The sequence below is a fragment of the Astatotilapia calliptera genome, chromosome 7 (genome assembly GCF_900246225.1).
Source record: "Astatotilapia calliptera chromosome 7, fAstCal1.2, whole genome shotgun sequence".
Taxonomy (NCBI): Eukaryota; Metazoa; Chordata; class Actinopteri; order Cichliformes; family Cichlidae; genus Astatotilapia; species Astatotilapia calliptera.
Genome location: NC_039308.1, coordinates 16,369,885 through 16,394,682, shown reverse-complemented (window position 1 = coordinate 16,394,682; position 24,798 = coordinate 16,369,885). Strand labels below are relative to the sequence as shown.

The 24,798-nt window shown below is 42.0% G+C and overlaps 1 protein-coding gene across 5 annotated transcripts in view; it reads right to left on the bottom strand.

Moving 5' to 3' along the window:
- garnl3 (GTPase activating Rap/RanGAP domain like 3) overlaps positions 1-24,798 on the bottom strand; it is an 86,636-nt gene that overhangs the window by 21,943 nt on the left and 39,895 nt on the right. For all 5 annotated transcript variants that reach the window (XM_026173355.1, XM_026173358.1, XM_026173356.1 and 2 more), the window contains exons 3-11: positions 18,271-18,345; positions 16,401-16,500; positions 14,260-14,378; positions 3,584-3,648; positions 2,687-2,750; positions 2,496-2,522; positions 2,076-2,151; positions 482-580; positions 270-373 (exon numbers count right to left, since the gene is read on the bottom strand). In XM_026173355.1, coding sequence (XP_026029140.1) covers positions 270-373; positions 482-580; positions 2,076-2,151; positions 2,496-2,522; positions 2,687-2,750; positions 3,584-3,648; positions 14,260-14,378; positions 16,401-16,500; positions 18,271-18,345 — 729 coding nt within the window. The remainder of the gene's footprint in view (positions 1-269; positions 374-481; positions 581-2,075; positions 2,152-2,495; positions 2,523-2,686; positions 2,751-3,583; positions 3,649-14,259; positions 14,379-16,400; positions 16,501-18,270; positions 18,346-24,798) is intronic.

The following is a 24,798-nucleotide window of genomic DNA, read 5'->3' as shown; positions in this document are numbered from 1 at the left end:
CTTAACATGTCCTGAAGTTCTCCAGAGGCCTGGTAATGAAGTAATCATGTGATTCAGGTGTGTTGACCCAGGGTGATATCTAAAACCTGCAGGACACCGGCCCTCGAGGCCTGGAATTGCCCACCCCCTGATCTAGACCAATGATCCGGAGAGACATAGTGGCTGACTGTAAAAAAAACAACGATGTAAAAATATATGAAATCAAGAAAACACTAAAAGTGTTACAAAAAAACAGAGACCAAATGTGTACAACCACACTTGTAACGCACCTGCTGTTTGTTCTCTTTAGAGTAGGGTAACATCGTGGAGACGTGGAACATGAGCTCATGACCTTGATACACTGTGTAGATGGACTTAATTCCTGTAGTGTCATCTGCAGACAAAAACAGTATAACATAACACAGAGAAAAAAAAACCTTAATGGATGGCCTCCTTTTGAATGTGATGTTTTGTTATGTGATCAAACGGTGCACATTCTTACTCTTGGTGTCTAACCCTCCTCGGTAACCTGCCCATCCCTGCAGTGTAATGGTATCACCCAGCAGACTGAGAAACTTGTCGAAGTTCTCACTTCCCGTCTCTGCAACAACACAAGTCACTAAGCAGATATCGTCTATTGTGGTATGTAGTGTTTTTTATTTTAATTTGACATTTTGGAAAAAGTACACTTTTGGTGACCAGATCTACGCCACTCTTAAGTTTATATGCTAAGCTTAGTTTAGCTTAGCTTAACATGAAAACTGTAAACAAGGTGAAAAAGCTAGCTTGGTTAGTAACATTAATGAGGTTATAGAAAGTCTTGTCATCTTGCTAACTGTTTTAAGCCTATCCTTTAACAAGGCCATCAGAGCTTACTTTATGTTTTCTATATTTTTACATGCTGTAGTGCCTTTTTTAAGAGCATTGCTATGCATGCAAGTTGTTATATCCCAAATTTGAATAATATGTATGTATCAAGTCCATAGTAACTACATAAATTACTAAAAACTCTAATAAACTACAAAAAAATTGAAAATCGGTTTTGTTTTGCTTACGCATTTTTCTAGTTACAGAAATATCAAAGGTGTAGCCCTCGAAATTTTAAATGCAAAGAAAGTTGAATGAAATAGTTTTCAACCACAGGAAATTCATTCGGACTTCATAATTTCAGTTTTACATTTTTTATAAACTGCAACAAAAACAAAAATAGATATTAATGTGCAAAGAAACCCTGCATGTGCATCAAAATAAACTATACGGAAGAAGATTAGGACCACTGGGAAAAAAGTGGGCAAGTCTTTCTTTTTCTTCTTTTCCAGAATTCTGAGAAAAAATAATTCTGATGAAAAAGTCAGAATTCTAACTTTTTCATCAGAATTATTTTTTTCTCAGAAGTCTGACTTTAATGTCAAAAAAATACTTGCCCACTTTTTTTTTCTTTCGGTAGCCCTAATCCTCTTCTGTAAAACTATTTCCAACAGTGAAATCAAAGTTCTAAGTGTAAAAAAGGCACCAAGTCAAACATAACTTTCATTATCACTAGCGGATCTTAAAATGGCCCTGAAAAAAAAAAAAGAAAAATTCCTGCAAAAATGACATAATTTCTGGTTTTCACAGTAAATCGCAGACGTGTTAGTTCATGCTGATAATGTGATGATGTTTATTCCAGCATAGGAAGTGCAATGGAAAGTTGATCAGATCCGCAAAGCGTGTGTCTGGATTTCTTCTGACGCTATTTTGCAAACCCATTAGTAGAAGGAGACTGCGGCCAGGGACAAGTTGAATGCATGATATGTAAGTAAACTCCTCTGTTTTCATGTCAAAATGCCTCATCTTATTTGATTGTGAGTCTACCGGGATTTAAAAATAGTTACGCAAATGGAATTAAGGGCACTCCCATCGGCGTTTAAGGGCTAAACAAGCTAGCGCTAGTGACCAAAAATGATGATGCCCAAAGATGGCAGCAACCTAATTGTTCATATTAAGCTTCAACATGATAATACACTCATAAATGGTTGATGTCACAGTGACTGTCCTTTTTAATATACAGTCTTTAATTCGAACACTAAATAATAAATGAGCATAGCAGAATTTACCATTACTAAACATCTCGTCATCTGTGAGCTGTCCATCTTTGGCATACAGCACACCAAACTTAAAATTGACAGAACCCTAAAAGAAAATTGAGTTAGATTAGAGATTAACAATTCAAAATAAATTCTACGTTTTTTTTTAAAGAAATGTAAAATAACATGTAATAGATTAAACAAAAGATCCACAAAAGGTAACAAGAAAGGCTAAATACTGATGACCAAGAAAGAAAAATATTAATCTGCATAACACTTGAAAGAACAATTGTAGTTGTACACATGCAACCATTTCAGCATATAAAAGCATATAGACTCAAACATGCAGAACACTAGAAAAAAGAAAATCAAACTGCATTAATGACAGAAAATTCCAGGATTACTGCAGACATGCTAACTTATCCCATGAAAAACATATCATATTCATACCTCCTGTTCCTCCAACACCAACAGGTCCTGGGGAAAGAGGACACAACAACTGTCACTGACCAGCACTACAGCTAGAGATGACACAGCCTAAGGACATTATGAAGTTTAGATGTTGCTGATCCGGGTTGGCATGAAATGGGTCGGTGCTATATTTCATTAAGAGCCTGCCGTTGTGCTGGTGTCATTCTCACCTTCTGAATCTCTGGGTTGAGGATTTCCCTGGGGCCTTTCTCAAACCTGTCCATGTTCATTGCACTGTACAGGCAGAAGCAGGAGCGGCAGAAAAAGGAGGAGTGGAAGAAACAGAGATAAAAACCCCAAGTGTTTAGTGTTGACGAAAGACAAACAGCCCAAAGGTTAACACTCATTAAAACCTGATACAGGGGATTTCCCATCTAGCTTGAACCATTTGTATTCATTTAGAGTTTGTGCAGCAACTTAGCCTTGAGTAATTTAAAATCTCAAACCTTCTGTTTTCTACATATTTTAATATCTTGTTACCAGTCACTGATGCAGCGTTCAGGTCTCTCTTCTGTGGAACCAGCTCCCACTTTGGCTAGAGGACACGGACAGCCCCTTTACTTTTAAGATTAGGCTTAAAACTTTAACTTAGTTATGCGGCACTAGGCCTAGGCTGCTTGGAGCTTCCCATTATGCACTGATTGTTTTTTCTTCTCTCACATTTTTTTACTCTCTGTCTGTTTATAGACTGCTTTACATTTAATCATTAGTTCACGTCAAACTCCGGCTCTCTTCCACAGTGTGTATTTTCCCTGTCTTCCTCCCCCTCAACCATCTGCTGCAGGTTTCTGTTAAAAGGGAGTTTTTCCTTCCCACTGTCACCGAGTGCTTGCACATAGGGGGTCATCTGTTGGGGTTATTTCTCTACTGCTGTAGATCTTTACCTTGTATTGCTGTGATTTGATTTGATTTGAATGTTTCTTTTGTTCTAAGTTCAGTTAGATTGTGCAATGCAAATAATTACATCTGAACTGTAGAATGAGAAAACAACAATATAAAATCTCATTCATGCATTGGAAAGAGGGCATAAAGAGTAGTGACTACAAGGTCTGAGCTGCACGTCTCACCTTAGTATGGACTTGACTGATAGTGTTTTTGTTGGGCTGTAGGGAAGGGAAATCTTCAGAGTCCCCTGTGTGAACAAGAGTGACACAGATCAGTGATTATCATATTATAACATAGTGGGTTTTATACATCTGTTCATTTTGGAAATAATTAGTACATTTTTTGGTGTGTGTATTTAGAAATTCAGACCACAAAAGAGATTTTTCAACTACTCGCAGAATAATTACAGAGGACTTAAAAGATTAAACAGAAGCAATTCAAGAGAAGACAAAGTTGTTCTGTTCAACAACAACATCCTGTACCAGTTAGAGTCTGACAGAAACAAGATAAATCAATGTGATCAGGCAGCGGAGGTGCATCACCCTAATCAGGTTCCAGACGAGGCTGGAGGGCAAAATTAGATCCAAGCTATCTTGGTCATGAAACTGAATCACAGAACTAGATGCACACCATAATAATCATGCATCTCTCTCTAACACACACACACACACACACCTACACAAACGGTGACTCAAAAGTGGAGTAGCATAGTGCCTTAAAGACTATTTTTAAGGGACTTTGCACATTTTGTGCTTTTCCGTGTTTAGATCTGAGGAACAAAAAACACACCTCCCACAACTGTTTAATTAAGCAGAAAATGTCTGTGTTCAGGATTAATCTTTGCACCAGTGTGCTAAAACTTTTAATACCTGCACTTTTAGTTGGAGACTTTATATTTTATGGGAATTTAGACTCCACGACTGCCGCTACATTTATCTAACTTGCTTTAAAGATTAAGATTTTAAAGAGAATAAATGTTTGTGAATTATTCTTTAAGATTACACATGATGATTTTTTTGTTGATCATGTCATTGGGCTGCAGCTATTTGATGAAACTATTGAAAAGTATCTCAGCATTTATCGGTCCAACAGTGAGAAACTGCTTACAATACAATGAAATGCAGTCATGTCATATGATACAGTTTGCTGAAAATGCTTTCAATTAATGATACCTGCAAAAATATAAAACCTTATATATCATTTTACTCAGAAAAAAAAGTATTGCATATATCCTGAACAGTTTTGGGAAGGTTACTTTTAAAATGTATTCCACTACAGATTACAGAATACATGCCCCAAAATGTATTTTGTAACGTATTCCGTTACGTTACTCAATCAGAGTAACGTATTCTGAATACTTTGGATTACTTAATATATTATCAAGCTTTTTACAACTACATGAATGTACTATTGCTGTGTGATTTATTACTATTACTGAAGGTTATTCGCCATACTAATACCAACCAGATTTTTAAATCTTAATATAAAATGAGTAACAGTAGGTGGACATTAGGTAAGGCTGCACTTTTTGGAGCGATCTCGTATAGAAAACTATTCCGCGTGTATATTGTTACGGTCGCTGACCTCTAGTGGCTCTCCCTCTGTCGAAGAGTTGTTTTTCTCCTTTTCTTGTGTTGCAGGTCTGCCTCATGAGCCGCAGCTGAGGTGTGTTTCAGCTCGTCAGCCACGGCATATAGTCTGCCGTCCTAAACTGCCACACCCCCTGCCATTTTCCCCATGTTTGCCAGAGCTGTGAGCTGTAGAGTTTTGGGCAGCGGGCCTTTGTGTGTATGTGTGTGAGAACTTACCCTCTGTGAACTTTGGTTTTTCTTTCTTTTATTGTGAGCGAAGGTGTGCCCTTATTGTGATAATTAGTTTGTCATTGTGGAAGCAGGTAGGGGTTCTCTGCCATTTTTGTTTCAACTGTTTTCTCCTGGTTTGGTTAGACAGGGAGCTCAGCCATTGTATTTTGTTTTTGGTTAGTGAGTACTTGGTTTTGATTTCTAGCTAAAGGGGGGTGTTTTGTTTATTGTTCTGGCCTTGGAGACCCTGAAGAAAAGAGCTTCCCTGTGTTTTCGTACTGTAGTAGTTTTAGGCAATAAATCTTGTATACTGACATCTATTTCTCCAGTAGTTCATGTGTTCCCTTTCACTTTGTGTTACCCCTCACTCCAGTCGACACTTCGTTCTTAAGTGGGGCGTAACATAAGTGGGGGCTCGTCCGGGATTATTTGGGTTATGGCACAGTTTAGCCTGGGTGATTTTATAGCTAGGCCTGCATTGGACCAGCTTGATGCATGTCGGAAGGAGGATTTGTGTGCTGTTGCCGCGCATTATGACATCCTTGTGGCCAAGTCCATGAAGAAGAGCGAGTTAAAGACTCTTGTTGTCAGCGGGTTGGTTGGGAAAGGCGTGTTCCCCTTAGAGGTGGACTCGGGGGATGCCGCGTCACTCCTCGAAACCTCTGGTCAGCCTGAGGTTTGTGCTGAGGAGGGGGCGGGGACACCTACGGTGGTCAAACCAGGTGAGGGAAAGCTACCAACCTCTCTTCCACGGTTTGAGCCCTTCTCTGTCGAATCTAGTAATCCCAGTGTTAGTGCACGCGTAAAGGTACGTTTAGTTCGTCTTGAACTTGAGGCCAAAGAAAGGGAACGTAAGGATGAGCTTGAGTTCAAGTTAAAGTGTCGGGAGCTAGAAGCTGAGACATCTATTAGGTTGCGTCAACTGGAGTTGCAAGCTAACAAATTGTCTCCTGAGCCTTCTGCTCCACCTACAGTGAAGGATGAAGACAACAATAGCAATCCTTCAGATAATTCTCCCCCTGCTCCTGCACCTCCGGCATTTGATGTGGGCAAAAACATTGCCCTAGTTCCACCATTCAGGGAGACTGAGGTGGAGGCCTATTTTAATGCGTTTGAGCGCATTGCTATGGCTTTACATTGGCCCAAGGAGGTTTGGTCCCTTTTGCTTCAGTGCAAATTAATTGGTAAGGCACAGGAAGTATGCGCAGCTCTCACTATCGAGGACAGTCTTGTGTATGACAATGTCAAAAGCGCTATACTCAGAGCCTATGAGTTGGTGCCTGAAGCCTACAGGCAGCGTTTCAGGACCCTGAGGAAATCCGCTGCTCAAACATTCCTTGAGTTCGCAAGGGAAAAAGGGACACTATTTGATAGGTGGTGTCAAGCAAGCAAAGTGTCAGAGTTTAACGCATTGCGTGAACTGGTATTGTTGGAGGAATTCAAAAACTGTGTTCCTGATCGTACAGTGCTGTACCTGAATGAACAAAAAGTGGCCACTTTGCAGGAGGCAGCTATCCTGGCAGAAGAATTTGCTTTAACGCACAAAAGCGTGTTTGTGGGTAAATCCGATTCACACTATCATGAACGACTGGAAAAGGACACAAAGCCTCAACAACCTAGGGGTTCCTTGGGTTCCAAGTCTGATAGACAATGTTTCTACTGTCACAAAGTGGGGCATATAGTTTCTGAGTGTTTGGCTCTTAAACGTAAACAAGTGCCCCAGCAATTAAAACAAGCCAAAGGGGTTGGCCTAGTCAAGTCGCTGAGCTCCCCCTCCCATGTGACCATGAGTGAACCTGATAAGTGTTTTAAACCCTTCATTTTCGATGGTTTTGTCTCCTTAACAGGGTTTCCTGGGGATCAAAAGCCCGTGAGAATACTGAGGGACACGGGTGGCTCGCAGTCATTTCTATTGGCCGACGTTTTGCCAGTCAGTGATGAGTCATCTTGTAACGCTAGTACAATAGTGCAAGGTATTGGGATGGCCTACATACCTGCACCATTACATTGTGTTCATGTGCAGTCGAGGTTAGCCTCTGGTTTGTTCAAGGTTGCAGTAAGAAACTCATTTCCTATTCAGGGTGTTGAGTTTATAATGGGAAATGATATTGCTGGGGACAAAGTACTCCCTGTTCCTGAAGTGGTGGATAAACCCAGCTGTATCCCGGAAGAGGACGAGCTGTTGAAATCCCACCCTGATGTGTTTTCTGTCAGTGTTCTTACCAGGTCGCAAGCTCGGAAGCTGGAGGAAGTGAACCTGAGTGAGACTGTTCTTGGATCTGTTCTAACTGGGGACAGAGAGCCAGCTGCTAGCCCTTCTAAACCAGCGCTCGATGAACAGGGTCTGGCTACTCTGTCTGAGGTTCTTCCTTTGCCGGTCTCACGTGAGTGTTTGAGCCAGGCTCAGGAAAAGGATGAGTCACTCACTAACTGTTTTAAAGAGGTAAGCGAGTTAGCAAACAATAAAAAGGCACACAGGTTTTATCTTGAGGATGGGTTACTGCTAAGAAAATGGGTCTCAAGACCTGCATTACAGCAGGAAGGAGGTGATGAGGGTTGGGGGGTGGTACGCCAAATAGTCATTCCTAGGGATTACCGGGGTGGCATATTGCAGCTTGCGCATGAACACCCATGGTCAGGTCATTTAGGTATTACTAAAACCTATGACCGCGTTCTTCAGCACTTTTTAAGATAAGATAAGATAAGATAACCTTTATTAGTCCCACACGTGGGAAATTTGTTTTGTCACAGCAGGAAGTGGACAGTGCAAAAGTTATGAGGCAAAAAATTAGAATACAATAAGAATAAATACAGTACACAACTGTACAGAATAGAATAAAATAAAATACTATATACAGTAGAATAAAATAAAATAAATATACAATAAGATAAAAATAGAATACAAATACAAATACTATATACAACTGAGTAAAAATACAACGATGACAGAAAGGATTATTGCACTTAGTATTATTGCATATGTATGGATGTGTGTGCTTGATCAGTTAAAGTCTTTATTATGGAGTCTGACAGCAGTGGGGAGGAAAGACCTGCGAAATCTCTCCGTCCCACACCGTGGGTGCCGCAGTCTCCCACTGAAGGAGCTGCTCAGTGCTGTCACAGTCTGCTGCATGGGGTGGGAGATGTTGTCCATCAGGGATGACAGCTTAGCCGCCGTTCTCCTGTCACTCACCACCTCCACTGGGTCCAGAGGGCATCCTAGAACAGAGCTGGCCCTTCGGATCACCCTGTTCAGTCTCTTCCTGTCCCCAGCAGAGATGCTGCCGCCCCAGCAGACCACGCCATAAAAGATAGCAGAAGCCACCACAGAGTCATAGAAGGTCTTCAGGAGTGGGCCCTCCACCCCAAACGACCTGAGTCTCCGCAGCAGGTACAGCCTGCTCTGCCCTTTCCTGTAGAGGGCGTCTGAGTTATGAGTCCAGTCCAGTCTATTGTTCAGATGAACACCAAGGTACCTGTAGCTGTCCACAGCCTCAATGTCCATACCTTGGATGTTCAGTGGTTGCAGTGGAGAATGCTTGTGCCTGCGGAAGTCTACCACCAGTTCCTTGGTTTTACTGGTGTTGATCTGGAGGTAGTTCAGCTGGCACCAGTCCACAAAGTCTTGGGTCAGACCTCTGTACTCCTTGTCGTCCCCATCAGTGATGAGGCCGACTATTGCAGAGTCATCAGAGAACTTCTGCAGGAAGCACTGGGTGGAATTGTGGGAGAAGTCTGCAGTGTAGATGGTGAAGAGGAACGGAGCCAGAACCGTTCCCTGTGGGGCCCCCGTACTGCAGACGACCCTGTCCGACACACAGCCCTGAGTCCTCACATACTGTGGTCGGTCGGTGAGGTAGTCCAGGATCCAGGTAGTGAGGTGATGGTCCACTCCAGAGTTCACCAGCTTGTCCTTTAGAACCGAGGGAAGAATGGTGTTGAAGGCACTGGAGAAATCAAAGAACATGATTCTCACAGTGCTTCCAGCGGTCTCCAGGTGAGCGAGGGAATGATGTAGGAGGTGAATGACGGCATCATCCGCTCCAATGCCAGGCTGGTAGGCAAACTGAAGTGGGTCCAGTGATGAGCTTATTAGGCGCCGAAGCTGAGCCAGGACCAACCGCTCCAGGGTCTTCATCAGGTGGGATGTCAGAGCCACCGGCCTGTAGCTGTTGAGGTCCTTGGGGCGTGAAGTCTTTGGCACTGGTACAACACAGGAGGTTTTCCAGAGCTGTGGGACTCTTCCCAACCTCAGGCTCAGGTTGAAGAGGTGCTCCATCACCCCACACAGTTGGTCCGCGCAGGACCTGACGACCCTCGAGCTGATGCCATCTGGACCCGCTGCCTTCTTGCCATTAATCCTCCTCAGTTCCCTCCTAACCTGGGTGGTTGAGAGAGACAGGCTGGAGCCTTGTGTTGAGTGTGTATTGGATGCTGTTGTTGGGGGTGGGGGGGAGTGAGCAGGGTGAATAGAGGAGGTGTGAAGTGTCTGAGGTGGAACAGCAGCAGTGGGGGTGGGTGAGTCTGCAGCCGATGTTGCAGACTGCCTCATGGCTGAGTCAAATCTGTTGAAGAAATGATTCAGTTCATTTGCCCATCTCACATCCCTCCCAGGCAGAGAGTTCTGCTGTTTGTGGCCCGAGATGGTTCTGAGGCCTCTCCAGACTTCACCAACGTTGTTTTGTTGAAGCTGGTTCTCCATCTTCTGCCTGTAGCTCTCCTTCCCATTCCTTATCAGTCCCCTCAGCTCTCTCTGCACCCTTTTCAACTCCTCTTTGTCTCTGGATTTGAAGGCCCTCCTCTTCTGCTTGAGGACAGTTTTAATTTCTGGGGTAATCCAAGGTTTGTTGTTGGAGAAACACCGTACAGTCCTGGTAGGTACAGTAATATCCACACAGAAGTTTATATAGTCAGTAATGCATGTAGTAAGGCTGTCGATGTCCTCACCGTGGTCATCACAAATCACCTCCCACACAGTCGACTCAAAACAATCCTTAAGAGCCTCCTCGCTCTCCTCTGACCATCTCTGTACTGTGCAGGTGGCTGGTGGCTCCCTGCGCACTAAGGGCTCATACACAGGGACAAGGTGCACCAGGTTGTGATCAGATCTGCCCAGGGGAGGGAGAGGTGATGAACTGTATGCCTCTTCTGCATTGGCATACAGTAAGTCCAGTGTTTTATTGACTCTGGTTGGGCAGGTCACATACTGGCCAGGTCTGAAGAAAGACGTTGCCAAGTTCTGCAAAACATGCCAGGTTTGCCAAATTGTGGGTAAACCTAATCAGACGGTGCCACCTGCTCCTCTTAAACCCATCCCGGTAGTTGGGGAGCCTTTTGAGCGTGTTTTAGTGGACTGTGTGGGTCCTCTACCCAGAACAAAAACGGGTAATCAGTTCCTCTTGACAATCATGTGTGCCACAACCCGTTTTCCTGAAGCCATACCACTTCGAAAAATCACCGCTCCCACTGTGATTAAGGCTCTACTTAAATTCTTTTCAACATTCGGTCTGCCTAGAATTGTTCAGACCGACCAAGGCAGCAATTTCCAGTCAAAACTGTTCAAGCAGACATTACAATCACTTGGTATCAGACACATCCCTTCCAGCCCTTACCATCCCCAGTCACAAGGTGCACTAGAAAGATGGCACCAGACCATAAAGTTGATGATGCGAAAATATTGTCTGGTGACTGACAAGAACTGGGATGAGGGACTGCCATTCCTGCTGTTTGCAGCTCGTGAAGCAAAACAGGAGTCCCTTGGTTTCAGCCCTGCTGAATTAGTTTTTGGGCACAGTGTGAGAGGGCCTCTAAAAGCCCTGAAAGAACAGTTTTTGTCTGATGTGCAGCCGCAATCAAATGTGCTTGAGTTTGTCACGCAGTGTCGGGAACGTTTGTACCATGCTTGTGCAATAGCTAAGAAGTCTCTGTCAGCAGCCCAAGGGAAAATGAAGCGGCAGTATGACCGGAAGGCAGTGCAGCGTTCTTTTAAACCTGGTGATCAGGTACTCGTGTTGGTGCCCACATCTGGTCCGTCTCTGTCAGCCCAATTTGCGGGACCATATGTGGTAGAGAGCAAAGTCAATGACACAGACTACATCGTTCGCACTCCGGATAGGAGGCGTAAAACACGGCTCTGCCATATAAACATGCTGAAACTGTTTCACTCTAGGGAAGACGATCGCGAGGGCTCCATCTCACTCATTTCTGTGCCCATAAACCATGATGATGGTTTGGTGAAGGGTAGTGAAGGTCAGCAGAGCGGCAGGCTTGCAAACTCAGAGGTTCTTGGTGCCTTAGACACGTACCTCTCCTATCTTCCTCATGACGAGAGAGACGATGTGAAGGATCTGATCCAAGCGCACCCTAGTCTGTTTGGGGATGTACCGTCTAAAACCCCAGTGTTAAAGCACGACATTGACGTGGGTGATGCGTGCCCTATTAAGCAACACGCATACCGGTGCCCCCCACTCAAGAGGGAATTAATGAAAAACGAGGTATAGTACCTGCTTGGAAATGGTTTGGCGATACCTAGCCATAGCTCTTGGAGCTCTCCATGTCTGCTGACACCAAAGTCAGATGGTTCTCCTCGTTTTTGTACTGATTTTAGGAGAGTAAATGCAGTCACAGTCCCTGACTCATACCCATTGCCTCGCATGGAAGACTGCATAGACAGTATTGGAGCCGCCACCTACATAACAAAGCTAGATCTGTTAAAAGGGTACTGGCAGGTTCCTCTAACTAGCAGAGCCTCTGATATTTCAGCATTTGTTACTCCAGACTATTTCTTGCAGTACACAGTGATGGTGTTTGGCATGCGGAATGCACCAGCCACTTTCCAACGACTTATGAACCTTGTGTTAGCAGACATTCACAGTTGTAATGTGTATTTGGATGACATTGTGGTATATTCTTCTTGCTGGACTGATCACGTGAGTACTCTGAGGGATGTTTTTGCTCGTTTATCCCAGGCTTCCCTAACTCTGAACCTGGCAAAGTGTGAATTTGCCAAGGCGGTAGTGACATACCTCGGAAAACAAGTGGGACATGGCCAGGTGCGCCCCGTGAATGCAAAGGTGGAGGCCGTACTGAGCTACCCGGTGCCCACCACCAGACGGGAGCTCAGACGCTTCTTAGGTCTGGTGGGCTACTACAGGTGTTTCTGCCGGAACTTTTCAACAGTGGTGGCTCCCCTGACTCGTCTGTGCAGTCCAAAGGAACCCTTCGTATGGACTGCTGAGTGCCAACATGCATTTGACTGTGCCAAGTCTCTCCTTTGCAGTGCCCCTGTACTGGCTGCTCCCAACTTCAGCAAGGCCTTCAAGCTGGAAGTGGATGCAAGCGCTACCGGCGCGGGAGCAGTACTGTTACAGGATGGAGTTGCTGGCATCAGTCACCCGGTTTCCTACTTCTCAGCTAAGTTCAAGCCTCATCAACTCAACTATTCCACCATTGAGAAGGAAACCCTAGCCATGTTGCTTGCTCTGCAGCATTTTGACGTGTACGTGGGGTCAATACTGACCATAACCCTCTGGTATTTCTAAAGCACATGTACAATCATAACCAAAGATTGATGAGATGGGCGTTGCTTGCTCAGGAGTATAACATAGACATCCGACATCAGAGAGGTGTGGACAACGTGGTGGCTGACGCACTGTCCAGGACCCAGTATTAACCCCTTAACCCCAGTAACGGACTTGGTGGCAGTTGTTAAAGGTGTCTGTTTACTGTATGTGATATTTTATGTGGGGGGGTGTTACGGTCGCTGACCTCTAGTGGCTCTCCCTCTGTCGAAGAGTTGTTTTTCTCCTTTTCTTGTGTTGCAGGTCTGCCTCATGAGCCGCAGCTGAGGTGTGTTTCAGCTCGTCAGCCACGGCATATAGTCTGCCGTCCTAAACTGCCACACCCCCTGCCATTTTCCCCATGTTTGCCAGAGCTGTGAGCTGTAGAGTTTTGGGCAGCGGGCCTTTGTGTGTATGTGTGTGAGAACTTACCCTCTGTGAACTTTGGTTTTTCTTTCTTTTATTGTGAGCGAAGGTGTGCCCTTATTGTGATAATTAGTTTGTCATTGTGGAAGCAGGTAGGGGTTCTCTGCCATTTTTGTTTCAACTGTTTTCTCCTGGTTTGGTTAGACAGGGAGCTCAGCCATTGTATTTTGTTTTTGGTTAGTGAGTACTTGGTTTTGATTTCTAGCTAAAGGGGGGTGTTTTGTTTATTGTTCTGGCCTTGGAGACCCTGAAGAAAAGAGCTTCCCTGTGTTTTCGTACTGTAGTAGTTTTAGGCAATAAATCTTGTATACTGACATCTATTTCTCCAGTAGTTCATGTGTTCCCTTTCACTTTGTGTTACCCCTCACTCCAGTCGACACCTCGTTCTTAAGTGGGGCGTAACAATATAAAACAGGCCCACAGCTCCAAAAGGGACCTCTGGCTAATACGTCAGTTCTGTGTCGGGCTCGTAGCCGAAAACTAGCTTTACTTTGTTGTCTGCGTCAACTTTGCCAGCGAGAGACAGAGGCGTTGAAAGGCTGCTGCAACGGAACTTATTGTTTCGGAGGAAAACACGAACACGGTGTAAAGTCGAGTCTTAATAGCTTACTGGGCTACACTGTCCATGAGGCTACATTCTTTAGGGCTATGCCAATAACACTCTGCCTATTGCATTCATATTAAATAATTTTTTGAACAATAATTTTTGAAAATATTTCGTCACGTCATTATTTGGGCCGCAAGTAGGGGTGACATGGGCCGAGAGATTGAGACACAGGTTTTGTTTGGGTTTCCACCGGCGTGGAATTACCAAAAATAGAGAGGGGACAGCCTAACATATGAAACAGGAAAAGACCGCCGTGTAATCCAGTTACTTCAACAAAGTAACTGTATTCTGAATACCACCTTTTTAAACGGTAACTGTAACGGACTACAGTTACTCATATTTTGTATTTTTAATACGTAACGGTGGTACATGTATTCTGTTACTCCCCAACACTCATCCTGAAGGTCTAAGAGATGTGACGCATTTAAAATTACTGCTGCTAGGTGCATAGACAGTGAACTCACCGTCTTTCTCCAGAGGATGGCTCGGTACTGGGGAACACGTTGGTTGTTCTGGTCCGAGAGGACCACCGATAGGTAGAAGGGATTCTTCTCTGCATCCGTGCCCACATAATTTTGGTGGACTATGGTGGACAGAGATCATTTACAGATATGATTAAGATTAAGAGATCAAGATTATTCAACTGATTAACTTATACAATAGTAAAATGGATATTAAATCAAAGCCCTGCCATAATTTTTACTCTAGATGCAGGAAAAAAATGATAAATTGAGCTGGAAATTTCTGCCTCCTATAACATTTTGGATTTGGTCCTTACATAAACAGCTAATCCTATACAACACAACACTCCAACAGCATCTGTAATCACTAATGGACAAATATCCAACCCATTCAATTTAAACAGAGGTACGAGATAAGGATAATCATCATCTCTTCTGGCACTTTTCATTGAACTTCTTGTCTCAGCCATAAGACAGACTGATGACATCATAGGTATAGCAACAAATTTACATAATCAAAAATTCAGTTTATATGCAGATAACATTCTTCTTTATTAACTAATCTGACAACTCACTTTCTGTCAGTCCACACTCTGATCAACTGCTTTGGAAAGTTCTATGGCTACTCAGTCCTCTGGTTGAAATCCAAGATTCTGCTTTTCAGCCATACACAGTGGGACGCTGGGACTTATACCTTGGAATATACGCTCATACCCCACTGATTCATAAAATCCAAGAAGACTTTGACAGATGGACAGAGTAAGCTATCTACTTGAACTGACCCATGTTATTCCACCTCCAGGCTGGTTCTCCTGGTGTTAAAGTTTTGATTAGTTTAAGTTAAAAATTTAGATTTTTCTGTCATAGTAGGGGCCCAGTCATCTCTCTGCTGTTTTATCTGTGTTTTTAGTCTTTTTGTTGTTGATGTTTTTTCATTTTTTGTCTTCCTTCCTGCCTTTTCTTTCATTAAATTCTCTTCTTTCATTCAAAACCTAGAGTTACACAGATCGCAGCAGAGTCTCTGCCTCTTTGGTTGACAGGGTAACATATCCAAACAATGCCAAACAGCCATCCAAACCCAATTAGATGCAGGTTCTCTGCTGCCTCTTTCTTCGTCCTCACCTCAGCTAATGCTTTCTTTTCCTGTGTGTGTGTGTGTGTCTCTTTTATTCTATTTGGTTATAAGCTCTGTTTATTCCTAATCGGTGATGTTTTTAAGCTTAAGGTAAGCAGTAACGTGAAGCTGCGTTCCAATTATTGGCTTACTACTGAGCCTCGTTCTTTTTGAGCAGCCTCAAGAATTATTGTCATATTTAATGGAGTATAACAGGGAAACAGACACAGAAAGATTTATTCTTATCAGTAAGATGTGTGCCACTGTGGGTGTTTCATCAAACAGGAAGCTTGTGTTAAAGTAGCTGGCCTCGAGTTCATAATGTGTTGTTTTGTGCGATGCAGTCGACTCTGTCCGGGCTGTGAGACACAGATGGCTCAGCTGCGGTCCAAAACAGGTCGAGCCAAATTTCTTGCGACGTGGCTCATTTTTAAACTGCCCGTGCCATAGTATGATTAGACCCTGGCCAGAAGAGGAAAAAGATGCCTCTTATTCTGTTATTCCATAGCTGATAGTTTTCCTGTCTTAACTTTCCTTCACAAATATCTCTGCTCTTTACCTCACCTCTCAGCTGATCTTCCTCACTAAACTCATTACAGGGAAGCCTCAGCAATGAGCTTTTAAGACTATGGAAGTAATGCAGAGTGGGAATAATGCGGGTGGAGAAATTATGAAAAAGGTGCAGGACAGGTGACCAATACAAATAATTCCTAACAGCTTCTCACAGTTGCTAGGTTGCTGCACAGTCTCATTTCAGAAGCTAAGGGTAAAATTTTAATTGTGCTATCTTGTGCAGCGTTGTCTGTCTAGTGATACTGTATGTCCTTAGTGAGCTTTCTCCTTGGGTGACGTATTGGGCTGGAGTGTAGTTAAGACTCTCAGTGGGGATATGGTTAGATGAATGAAAAGCAGTGCATGAGGACAAGGCTGATAACAAGCTTCCAAATATGGAGGCATTTCTTGATCTATGTCATGCTAGCTCTGTGCGTGAGTGTATTTTTTATACAGAGCACAGCAGAGAAGCACTGACCTTTTCCCAAAAAGTATTTAAAGAACCATCTGGTGTGGTACTCTGGATTCTCCAGATGGACATCGGTTCTCCTCCAGGTTCCTGGAGTGTAGTCCAAAGTCTGTTTCAAACACACACGCACACACGCACACACACACACAAACATATGCCACAATGTTATAATGATAGTCACAGCTTGAGTCACAGCAGTCTTCATTGTGGAAAACTGTTACACAATAAAACAGTACTGATTATATTACAGGGCAGGAAATCAGATACAGCAAAAGCAAGCTATAATGTAACTGTTTATTACTTGTATCATGGCTCTCAATTTAAAAATGTGGGAGGACTAAGGTTTGAGATTAAGAGAACCTTTGTCTTTGCGGATTGCATCACATCCTAAATAATACCAAAATGTTGGACAAAATCGAGGCAGTGAATCATAATAGGGCGGCCCCATGATAGAGATGCATTGTTGCTGCATTCTTGGAAATTGACTTAAAAAGGAAACAAAGATCAGCAAATGCAGGAGCTACTGTATTCGCAGTACTGGTCAGCGTTTGTTCTGCTCACTCAAGTTATCTCTTGTCATACATACAGCTGACAGAGGACAAATGCCATAGCCACAAATAATTTTATGTACATGTGCATGTATTTCTTCACATAAAAATCTTCCTGATGTTTCCACAACAAATGTTTCACAATTAAAGCCTTAATAAGAAATGGGATGGCTTAGTATAAAAGGAATTTAATTAAACACAGATAAAAAGAAATGTTGAGGCTGTGTAAACAGGATAAAGCACTAACTCAAAAGGGACTAAAATAATGACTATAGTTGTCAAAAAAAGGAATGACGTATATGATCAGTTTAAGCAGGTGAGGTAAATAAAGACCTGCCACAAGCGAAAAAAAAATGTTTAAATTTCATCTTTTTTTCCCCACAAAAAACCCCACTAGACAGACGAGATAAAAAAAAAATTGAAATCCCTGTACCCTCTGAAGGTAGCCTGCAGCTAACGGCAGCTTCAAAGTTGGAACGTTTGCTTGCTGTGCTCGAGCTGACATTGCAAATCAATCATCACATCAATATGACAGCTCTGACCAATTTGTCAGTTTGTTTTCATGGGCTCTCTGGCACAAAATAAGGTTTATGATAAATGTGGCAATTCTACTTCCTCAGGGGAGAAAAAAAGTGTTTGCTGTGCTCTGGCACCGCACTAACCCCTGTGCATATCACTATAAAATAATGGTGTGTCCACCAGGAGTGTGTAGATTGCTTGATGTGAACAATTTCAGCAGCTACAGAAAGCAAACTGGCCTGCATTTAACAAGAAAAAAAACCCAACTATGGGAGAAAAGCCAGAATTTATGAAACAGGCCTGTTTAATCATCCGTTATTCATCTTGTGACCCCTTAGATATATCTTTTTGACCTAATGGATGAGTCATAAACCCAAATTTGGGAACCACATGAAGAAGCAATTCGTAGCGGCAGCTACATGAGTCATGTTAAAGGGATACTTATTGTCCTCTCTGCTGAGCATTAGATAAGAAAATCAATACCACCTTTATATAACATCGTAATTAGGAGTTTTAGAGGACCTGGAAGGTATTTTTTGTAACTTTGGACAGAACCAGGAAATCAGTTTTCCCATACTTCCAGTCTTTATATTACTCTACTCTAGCCACCTCTTAAATTAGCTTTAATACTATTTAGTGAAAGAATGGCAAATGAAAAAGAGCTTAAAATATTATTTTATGAAATTTTCTGTCACCTTCAATCAGCTTGAGTTAAAACAGGCCCTCAAAACAATTACGGATCCAAAAATCAGCACAAGAAAACCTTGAGAGCCAGACTGAGACAAGAGGCTTGTGTGTGATATAGTGCGCACCTCGTCTGAGGAGCCATTCTCCACCCTGAAGCGTCCCGCCCTCTGAATGGCCCCATCTGCATCACTGGATATCAGCTGAGAGGAAGACAGAGACAGACATAGTGAGAGGGAGACATGGTCAAAATTAGACACCTGATAAACAGTGACTTGTGGCAGACAGTAATAAACCGACTATAAATACACCAGAGCCCGCTGCACTCACAGAAAAAAGAGGAACCGTGGTGAAACATCACCTCCATGTGACAACAGCAGCATTAGCAACCCCTTTCCATGAATATGTTACCAACTAACCCTCTTCACCCTTATTCACTCAAGTCTCCCTTCACTTTATAAACAGTTTTTAACTTTTAAACTTTTCTCCTAATTTTCCTCAGGCACCCTCTACTTATCACCACAATTATCTGTCTCATGCTGACTCACCTCTTACTACTGCAGCACTAGAGAGGAGACATCATGAGATGAAATGGGAAAGTTAATAGTGCGGAGACTGAGTGAAACAAGAGAAGACAAAGCCTGAGAGCAGCTCAGCTATCCTGTCTAACTGTGTACAGCTTCCAAAACCGGTCCCATATTTGGGCAAATTTTGATGCTTAGTCACTCTCTTGCAAAGAGTTGCAGCTGATTTTTGTGCAAAGTCAGTGATTCCAAATATGACCTAGAATCATCATCACGTCACCATTTCAATTTAAGCATTTCAGACCTGAGGTGTAGTTATAGTGTGCACTCCTGTAAACAGCCCATGATTCTGTAACTTGTAGAACCACCTTTAGCAGCAATAATTTAACAGTTTCTCACATCGCTTTGGAGGAATTTTGTCCCACTCTTCTACACAACATTGCATCAGTTTATTGACGTTTTTCAGGCAACCATTCACCGCACGCTTAAGATCCCAACATCACATTTCATTTGGGTGGAGGTATAACAACCCAAATAATGACCTCTCCACCGCTGTGCTTGGCAGTTAGTGTGAGGTGTTTGTGGTGATATGCAGAAGTGTTGTGGTTCGTTCAGACGTACCATTGTGAACATGAGCTGTGCTGGATTTAGAGAGAAGAGGCTTCTTTCTAGCAACCTTTCTAAGCAGAACATACTAGTTCAGTCTTTTTCTAACTGAACTGTCATGAACTTTATCATTTAACATGCTAACTGAGTCTGAGATGTAGCTCTCCAGGTTTTTTGTAGTTTCTCTGAGCATTGCACAGGCTGATCTTGGGAGAATTTTCTGGGATGTCTTCTCCTTGGAAGATTATTGCACTGGTTGACAACACACATCTGAATGCTGCCACCAAATTTTTCGCTTTAATACAAGTGCTTAGGCCCTCCTAACTCCCTTGAACGCAGCACAGATGTGTAGGTTTTTCAGACGACTATAGCAGTAGACAGTAATTTGAGTCTTTTAAAGCATTTATAATGAGTCCATGAGTCTAGCAGGAAAGATGAATGGCCTGCGCAGGTCAAACAACAGTCAAATTGAACATTTCCACTAATCTCGATTAAACTAAGTCATTAAGCAATTGCTACTACACATCAAACTACACAAAATACACACTGAAAAATCCTTCACAATATCTTAAAGTAATATGGTGTTAATATAAGCCCATTACACTTGGCTTGCAGAATTGTTTTTGTTTGCAAATGTGTGTATGTGTCTTTCTATGATTATCTTTTATAAATGTGTATAAACAAATGCTGTGAAGTTATCTTTATAAAAGATCAAGAATATCAATAAGATCAATGATATATAAAGAAAAATAGTCAGTTTTGCTGTTTTTTTGACTACTTTCTTCTTGTCCGTGTGGACACATGTAAAACTCCTTTCAGTCTATTACTCTTCACCTCCTGATTCCTCTTTTAAACCCCCATTTCCATCATGGTAACTGATGCTCTGTTATCAGGCAACACATCAGAGACTCTTTCCTCCCATACTGCACTTCCTTTGTCCTTTGCCCTTTGATCCTGTTGACTGCTGTGCTTTATTTTACTGTCCTCGTCAACAGAGGTCTCTGATCTGCCAATACATTAAAAAAAAAAAAAGACAGATCTGGCGTGGATGTGTATTCCTGCATGTGTTGTGATACATCCAGATGGCTAGAAATGGTTTGGAGAAGCCAAGCAAAAAGACAATGACAAGCTAGGTCCTGAGAGGTAAGGAGCAAATACAGAAAACTAATAAACAGCATCCAGTGTCGCTGACCTACAAAGTTAAAGAGTTCACAACTAATGCATGAAGCAGGAGGAAAGCAAGTGTAACAATCACCTATACACAACAAGATCATGGTCAAAAGCAGAATAAGACTATAAAGCAGGACTGTGCACTCGTTACCTCAGATAAAGCTCAAAGTAGAGTGTGATGCTGTAAGGGGTTATGAACAATGATAAACTAATAACCAACACAATATTCTGAGTGGCTGCCAAAGCCTGTGCAAAACCTGGACAAGGCACAATGCTGATCTGTATGAAGAGCGGGTGGTGTGCCCCACTTCAACAGCTCATTAGATCATGACGGCCAGTGCAATGATGAACAAGAGTGATGAGAGAGCATTTATCATGGAGAGAGAGAGACAGAGGGTTCAAGTCCACTCAAAACATTCCTGTGGGTAAGTGAGGATAAAAGGCAAGAGCTTTGCATCCTAAATAAAATCATTAATAACTGTCACTCTGACTTTATTGTTCACACTAAATTAAATCTGATATGGAGTACTGTAGCTGGGGTTTTGGTGCAAAGCTCTTAAATTAAATTTTGCAACTGGCTCTACATTGGGTTGGGTTGAAAATAGGCATTCGCATTGTAACAAGGCTAGTAAGGAAATTGTGGGTTTTATTTATATGCCATCCTCAGAGTTTTTGCCTATCGAGCATACAAGCCACTCTTCTGTATCTGTTACTTTGTGACATTAACTGTAAATTCACGTGTTTTGTGCATTGTATGCTGCAAAAGTCATTCGTGATAAAGGATGTCTTCATCTTTTTGGGCTTTCTTCAAATAACTGACTAATCTAAGTTTAATCTGAGCTGATTTAATAATAAACTTTATAAATGCTTCTGTAAGTGAGACCCTTGTATCCTTTGGTTTCAGTGATTGCTTATCCAAGTGGTATGCAAAACAATTTTAAAAATGCTGTTCTGACATGGTATGTGTACACAGTGGGGATGCCAACAGAATAAGTGAGGCAAGCAGTGTTTGCTAAAAACAGACATCATGTTTGCATTAGAGCTGGGCGATATGAGATTTTTTCATATCACGATATGTTTTTTTCATTTCAGGCGATAACGATATCTATCACGATATAAGCCAAATAACTATATTTGTAAGATTTAAATGTGCCGTTGCTCACAAGTAAAATGTGAAATAATCAGCAGCTTGTTTTTATTTAAATATTTATTTCCCATAATAAGTTCAACAGGGTAGATGTACTTAAGGAACATGAGACTTTTTCAGATAAATAAAGGCAAATATTGCAAACTACACAAAAGGCAGCCACTAAAGCGTTTAAGTTTCAAAATAGGACAAACAAAACAGACTACTAAATTGTCAATTCCACTTAGAAACAAAATATTAATTCTAAAAATAAATCTTAGTTTGTTTTACAGAAGAACAGACAAAACTGACTAACTTTTGTCAATATCAAATAAACTGAGAACTAAAAGGAAATTCTCAATCTCTCCTTGCTGTATAGCTGAGCTTTTCAAACAGTTTTAACAGTTACTTTAGTCTGACAAAAGCCGAATGACGAATTAGCGCTTCCAGTCAGAGACTGAGGCTACGTCCACACGTACACGGGTATTTTTGAAAACGGAGATTTTCCATTTTCGTTTTAAAAAATAATCCCATCCACACATAAAGGCAGAAATGAAGGAAAACGCTGCTATGAACATGCCAAAGCAGCAGGTGGCGCTAGATTCCTAACCGTGCCTAAATGTTGGCCAATCAGAAGTCTAGAAGCCTCGGTGGGAAAAAGTAAACAAAGCTGGGGCATAGAAGCAGAACCGAGTCGTATGTGTGGACGGACAGTAACTGTGTGTATATGTAAGCATTTAAACACTGCAGAGAGTAGAATTAACAGTATTGTAGAAATTCATTTCACCGAAACAATAACGTGGCGCAGTGTGACGCATGCACCAGTTTATTGTATTTTCAGACTTGCTTTCGGCACAATTTACAGTGCACGCTACTCTGTTTTTTGTCAGACTTGAAATAGCCGAAATACCTTCACACTACGGAACTTCTTTGGCTCTTCCGTTCGACAATCTCTCCGGCATTGGAACCATCATCTGTTTTCTCTTCGGTCACGCTCGGTTGATTTTTCTAGTCGGCACACTCATTTCTTCCATTACGCGCTGGCTCCATTACCCGCTGGCTGCTTCCCAAACAAACACACGTGCGGCTTGGCACTTGTGCTGTACGTAACAAGTCACGCGACGTGACGCTGCGGCTGTGATTGGTTCGGCTCTGTGCTACTTAATTTGGATTGGCTGACCTTTTTTTTTTTTTTTTTTTTTGAGGACAAGAGCGGCGAGGTCTATCGCGATAGCTTAATTTCTCTATCGAGTAAAAGTTATATCGCGATACATATCGTTATCGTTCTATCGCCCAGCTCTAGTTTGCATCCATCGTGTAACGTCATGCCATCTTTTGGCCATACTTGACTATTGTCTCTGGAACCTAGCTTGACTACAAGCCTTTCACTCTGCTGTGTAGGTCATTTTCCTGGGCGCTGCTAGCAAGAGCAGAAGTCTTGCAAACTGAAACAAGGGAAGCAGTATTTTGGCTCTTTTTGTGAGCACATCAAGGATTTACCTGTGATCCTTAATGGAGGATTGTCAAGAGACTAACCACAGACAATTTTGTGAGTTGTACCTCCCTCAGCTTCCACTGTTCAGAGATCAGTTATGATAGAATAGAATAGAATAGAATTCAACTTTATTGTCATTGCACATGCACAGGTACAGGGCAACGAAATGCAGTTTGCATCCATCCAGAAGTGCTTTAGTGATATAGATATATTACAATATATATTAGCAATAGTATAGATATGTAAGTATATTACAGAAATGGGTCTATTATGGTATGTTATAATGTACACGGTATGAAGTATGTTGTGAATATATACTGCATTCAGTACTATCTATAACTGTGTAGATGTATATGGAAACTCTAAACTGAGGTAGCTGTAACAAGAAAGCAATGAGAAAATGACACTATGATTAATATCTGAACGGAAACATCTGCTGTGTGGATTTAGGATGTTTTGCGAAGCAGTTTTTAACAACTCCTTTCGCATGCTTGGAAGCACCAGCATCATGACTCAGGTGATGGAGAGTAGGCTCCATATGTGAAGTCTACAAAAAGCATCTTCAGATTAAGCTCAACCGGAAAACAACAAGCGTCCCTGGCTAATATCTAGCTAGCTATTTACAACGCTTGCTAAAACACAATTTTAAAATCACAGTCACCCTAACCCTTAAGTGAAATAAATCTCAAACCAGTAAAAGCTATACGATCTTTTATTAAGGGCTCTGTCTGCAGGTGCTGGCAGTTGAACCAATTTAGCTCAACTGCAAGGTCATGATGAAAGATGCTAGTAAATTCTGATAACCACCACAGAAAGCAAACAGTTAACCTTGCATGAGTGGAAAATGAGTCCGTCTGTTTGCTGTAACTCAAAGAACTGAGACACCTTAAGTGTCAGACTCATTGCAAAAGAAATGGGAGACCTGTAAGTGTTATGTGCATTTATGCAGACTATACTGTAGGCTTGTTGAATTTGATTAAATTGGTGATTCAAAAAAGAATTCTAACAACATATTTGCAACATTTTTCTTATTAATATGACAGTGATTTCACTCCGCCCTAATGTGCACACAAGTACAGCACTATAGCTGCATTTACTTCCTTAGGTAAGTGTATATAATGGCATATTAAAATCAATACAGACCAAAGCATGTTTACTGCAGGTCTGAAGCTCTTCTTTGCAATAACTCATTTTGTTATAGAATAAACTGATGAAAATAAGATGTTCTCTCTTTTTATATGCATATTAAAAGGCATCAAAATTCCCTGCATATTTTCGCATCCCGGGGTATGGACCTGTACGTGCCCATGTTTATGGGTGAATGAATGAGCATTGCGACTCTGTTAACATCTGTATTTTGTATTCGAGTGCTGAAAATGGAAAGTAAATGTCGAAGCTGTAGGCCACCATCTTCCTCTATTTTTCGTGCCTCCTGCAACATTAACTGTCCAATCGCAAGATAATGGAGGGGAAACCAATGTAGCGTTCATACAGAGCAATGCACTACCTCCCTGGTGGATGTGTTTGTGTGTGTGGCTGGATGTGAAGAAAAAAGGAGAGAGACATTCAGTATTAATTGTGTTTTTAGGTAAGTGTTTGTGCTGCAGTGTGTGAATAGGCTTTCAGTTGTTATGGGGTGAAAGAAAGAAAAATGTCAGAAGAAAAGAGAGATTAAGCTCTCTGGGGAGTCTGTGTGTGTGTTTTTGTGTGTTTCTGTGTGTGTCTATGTATTGTG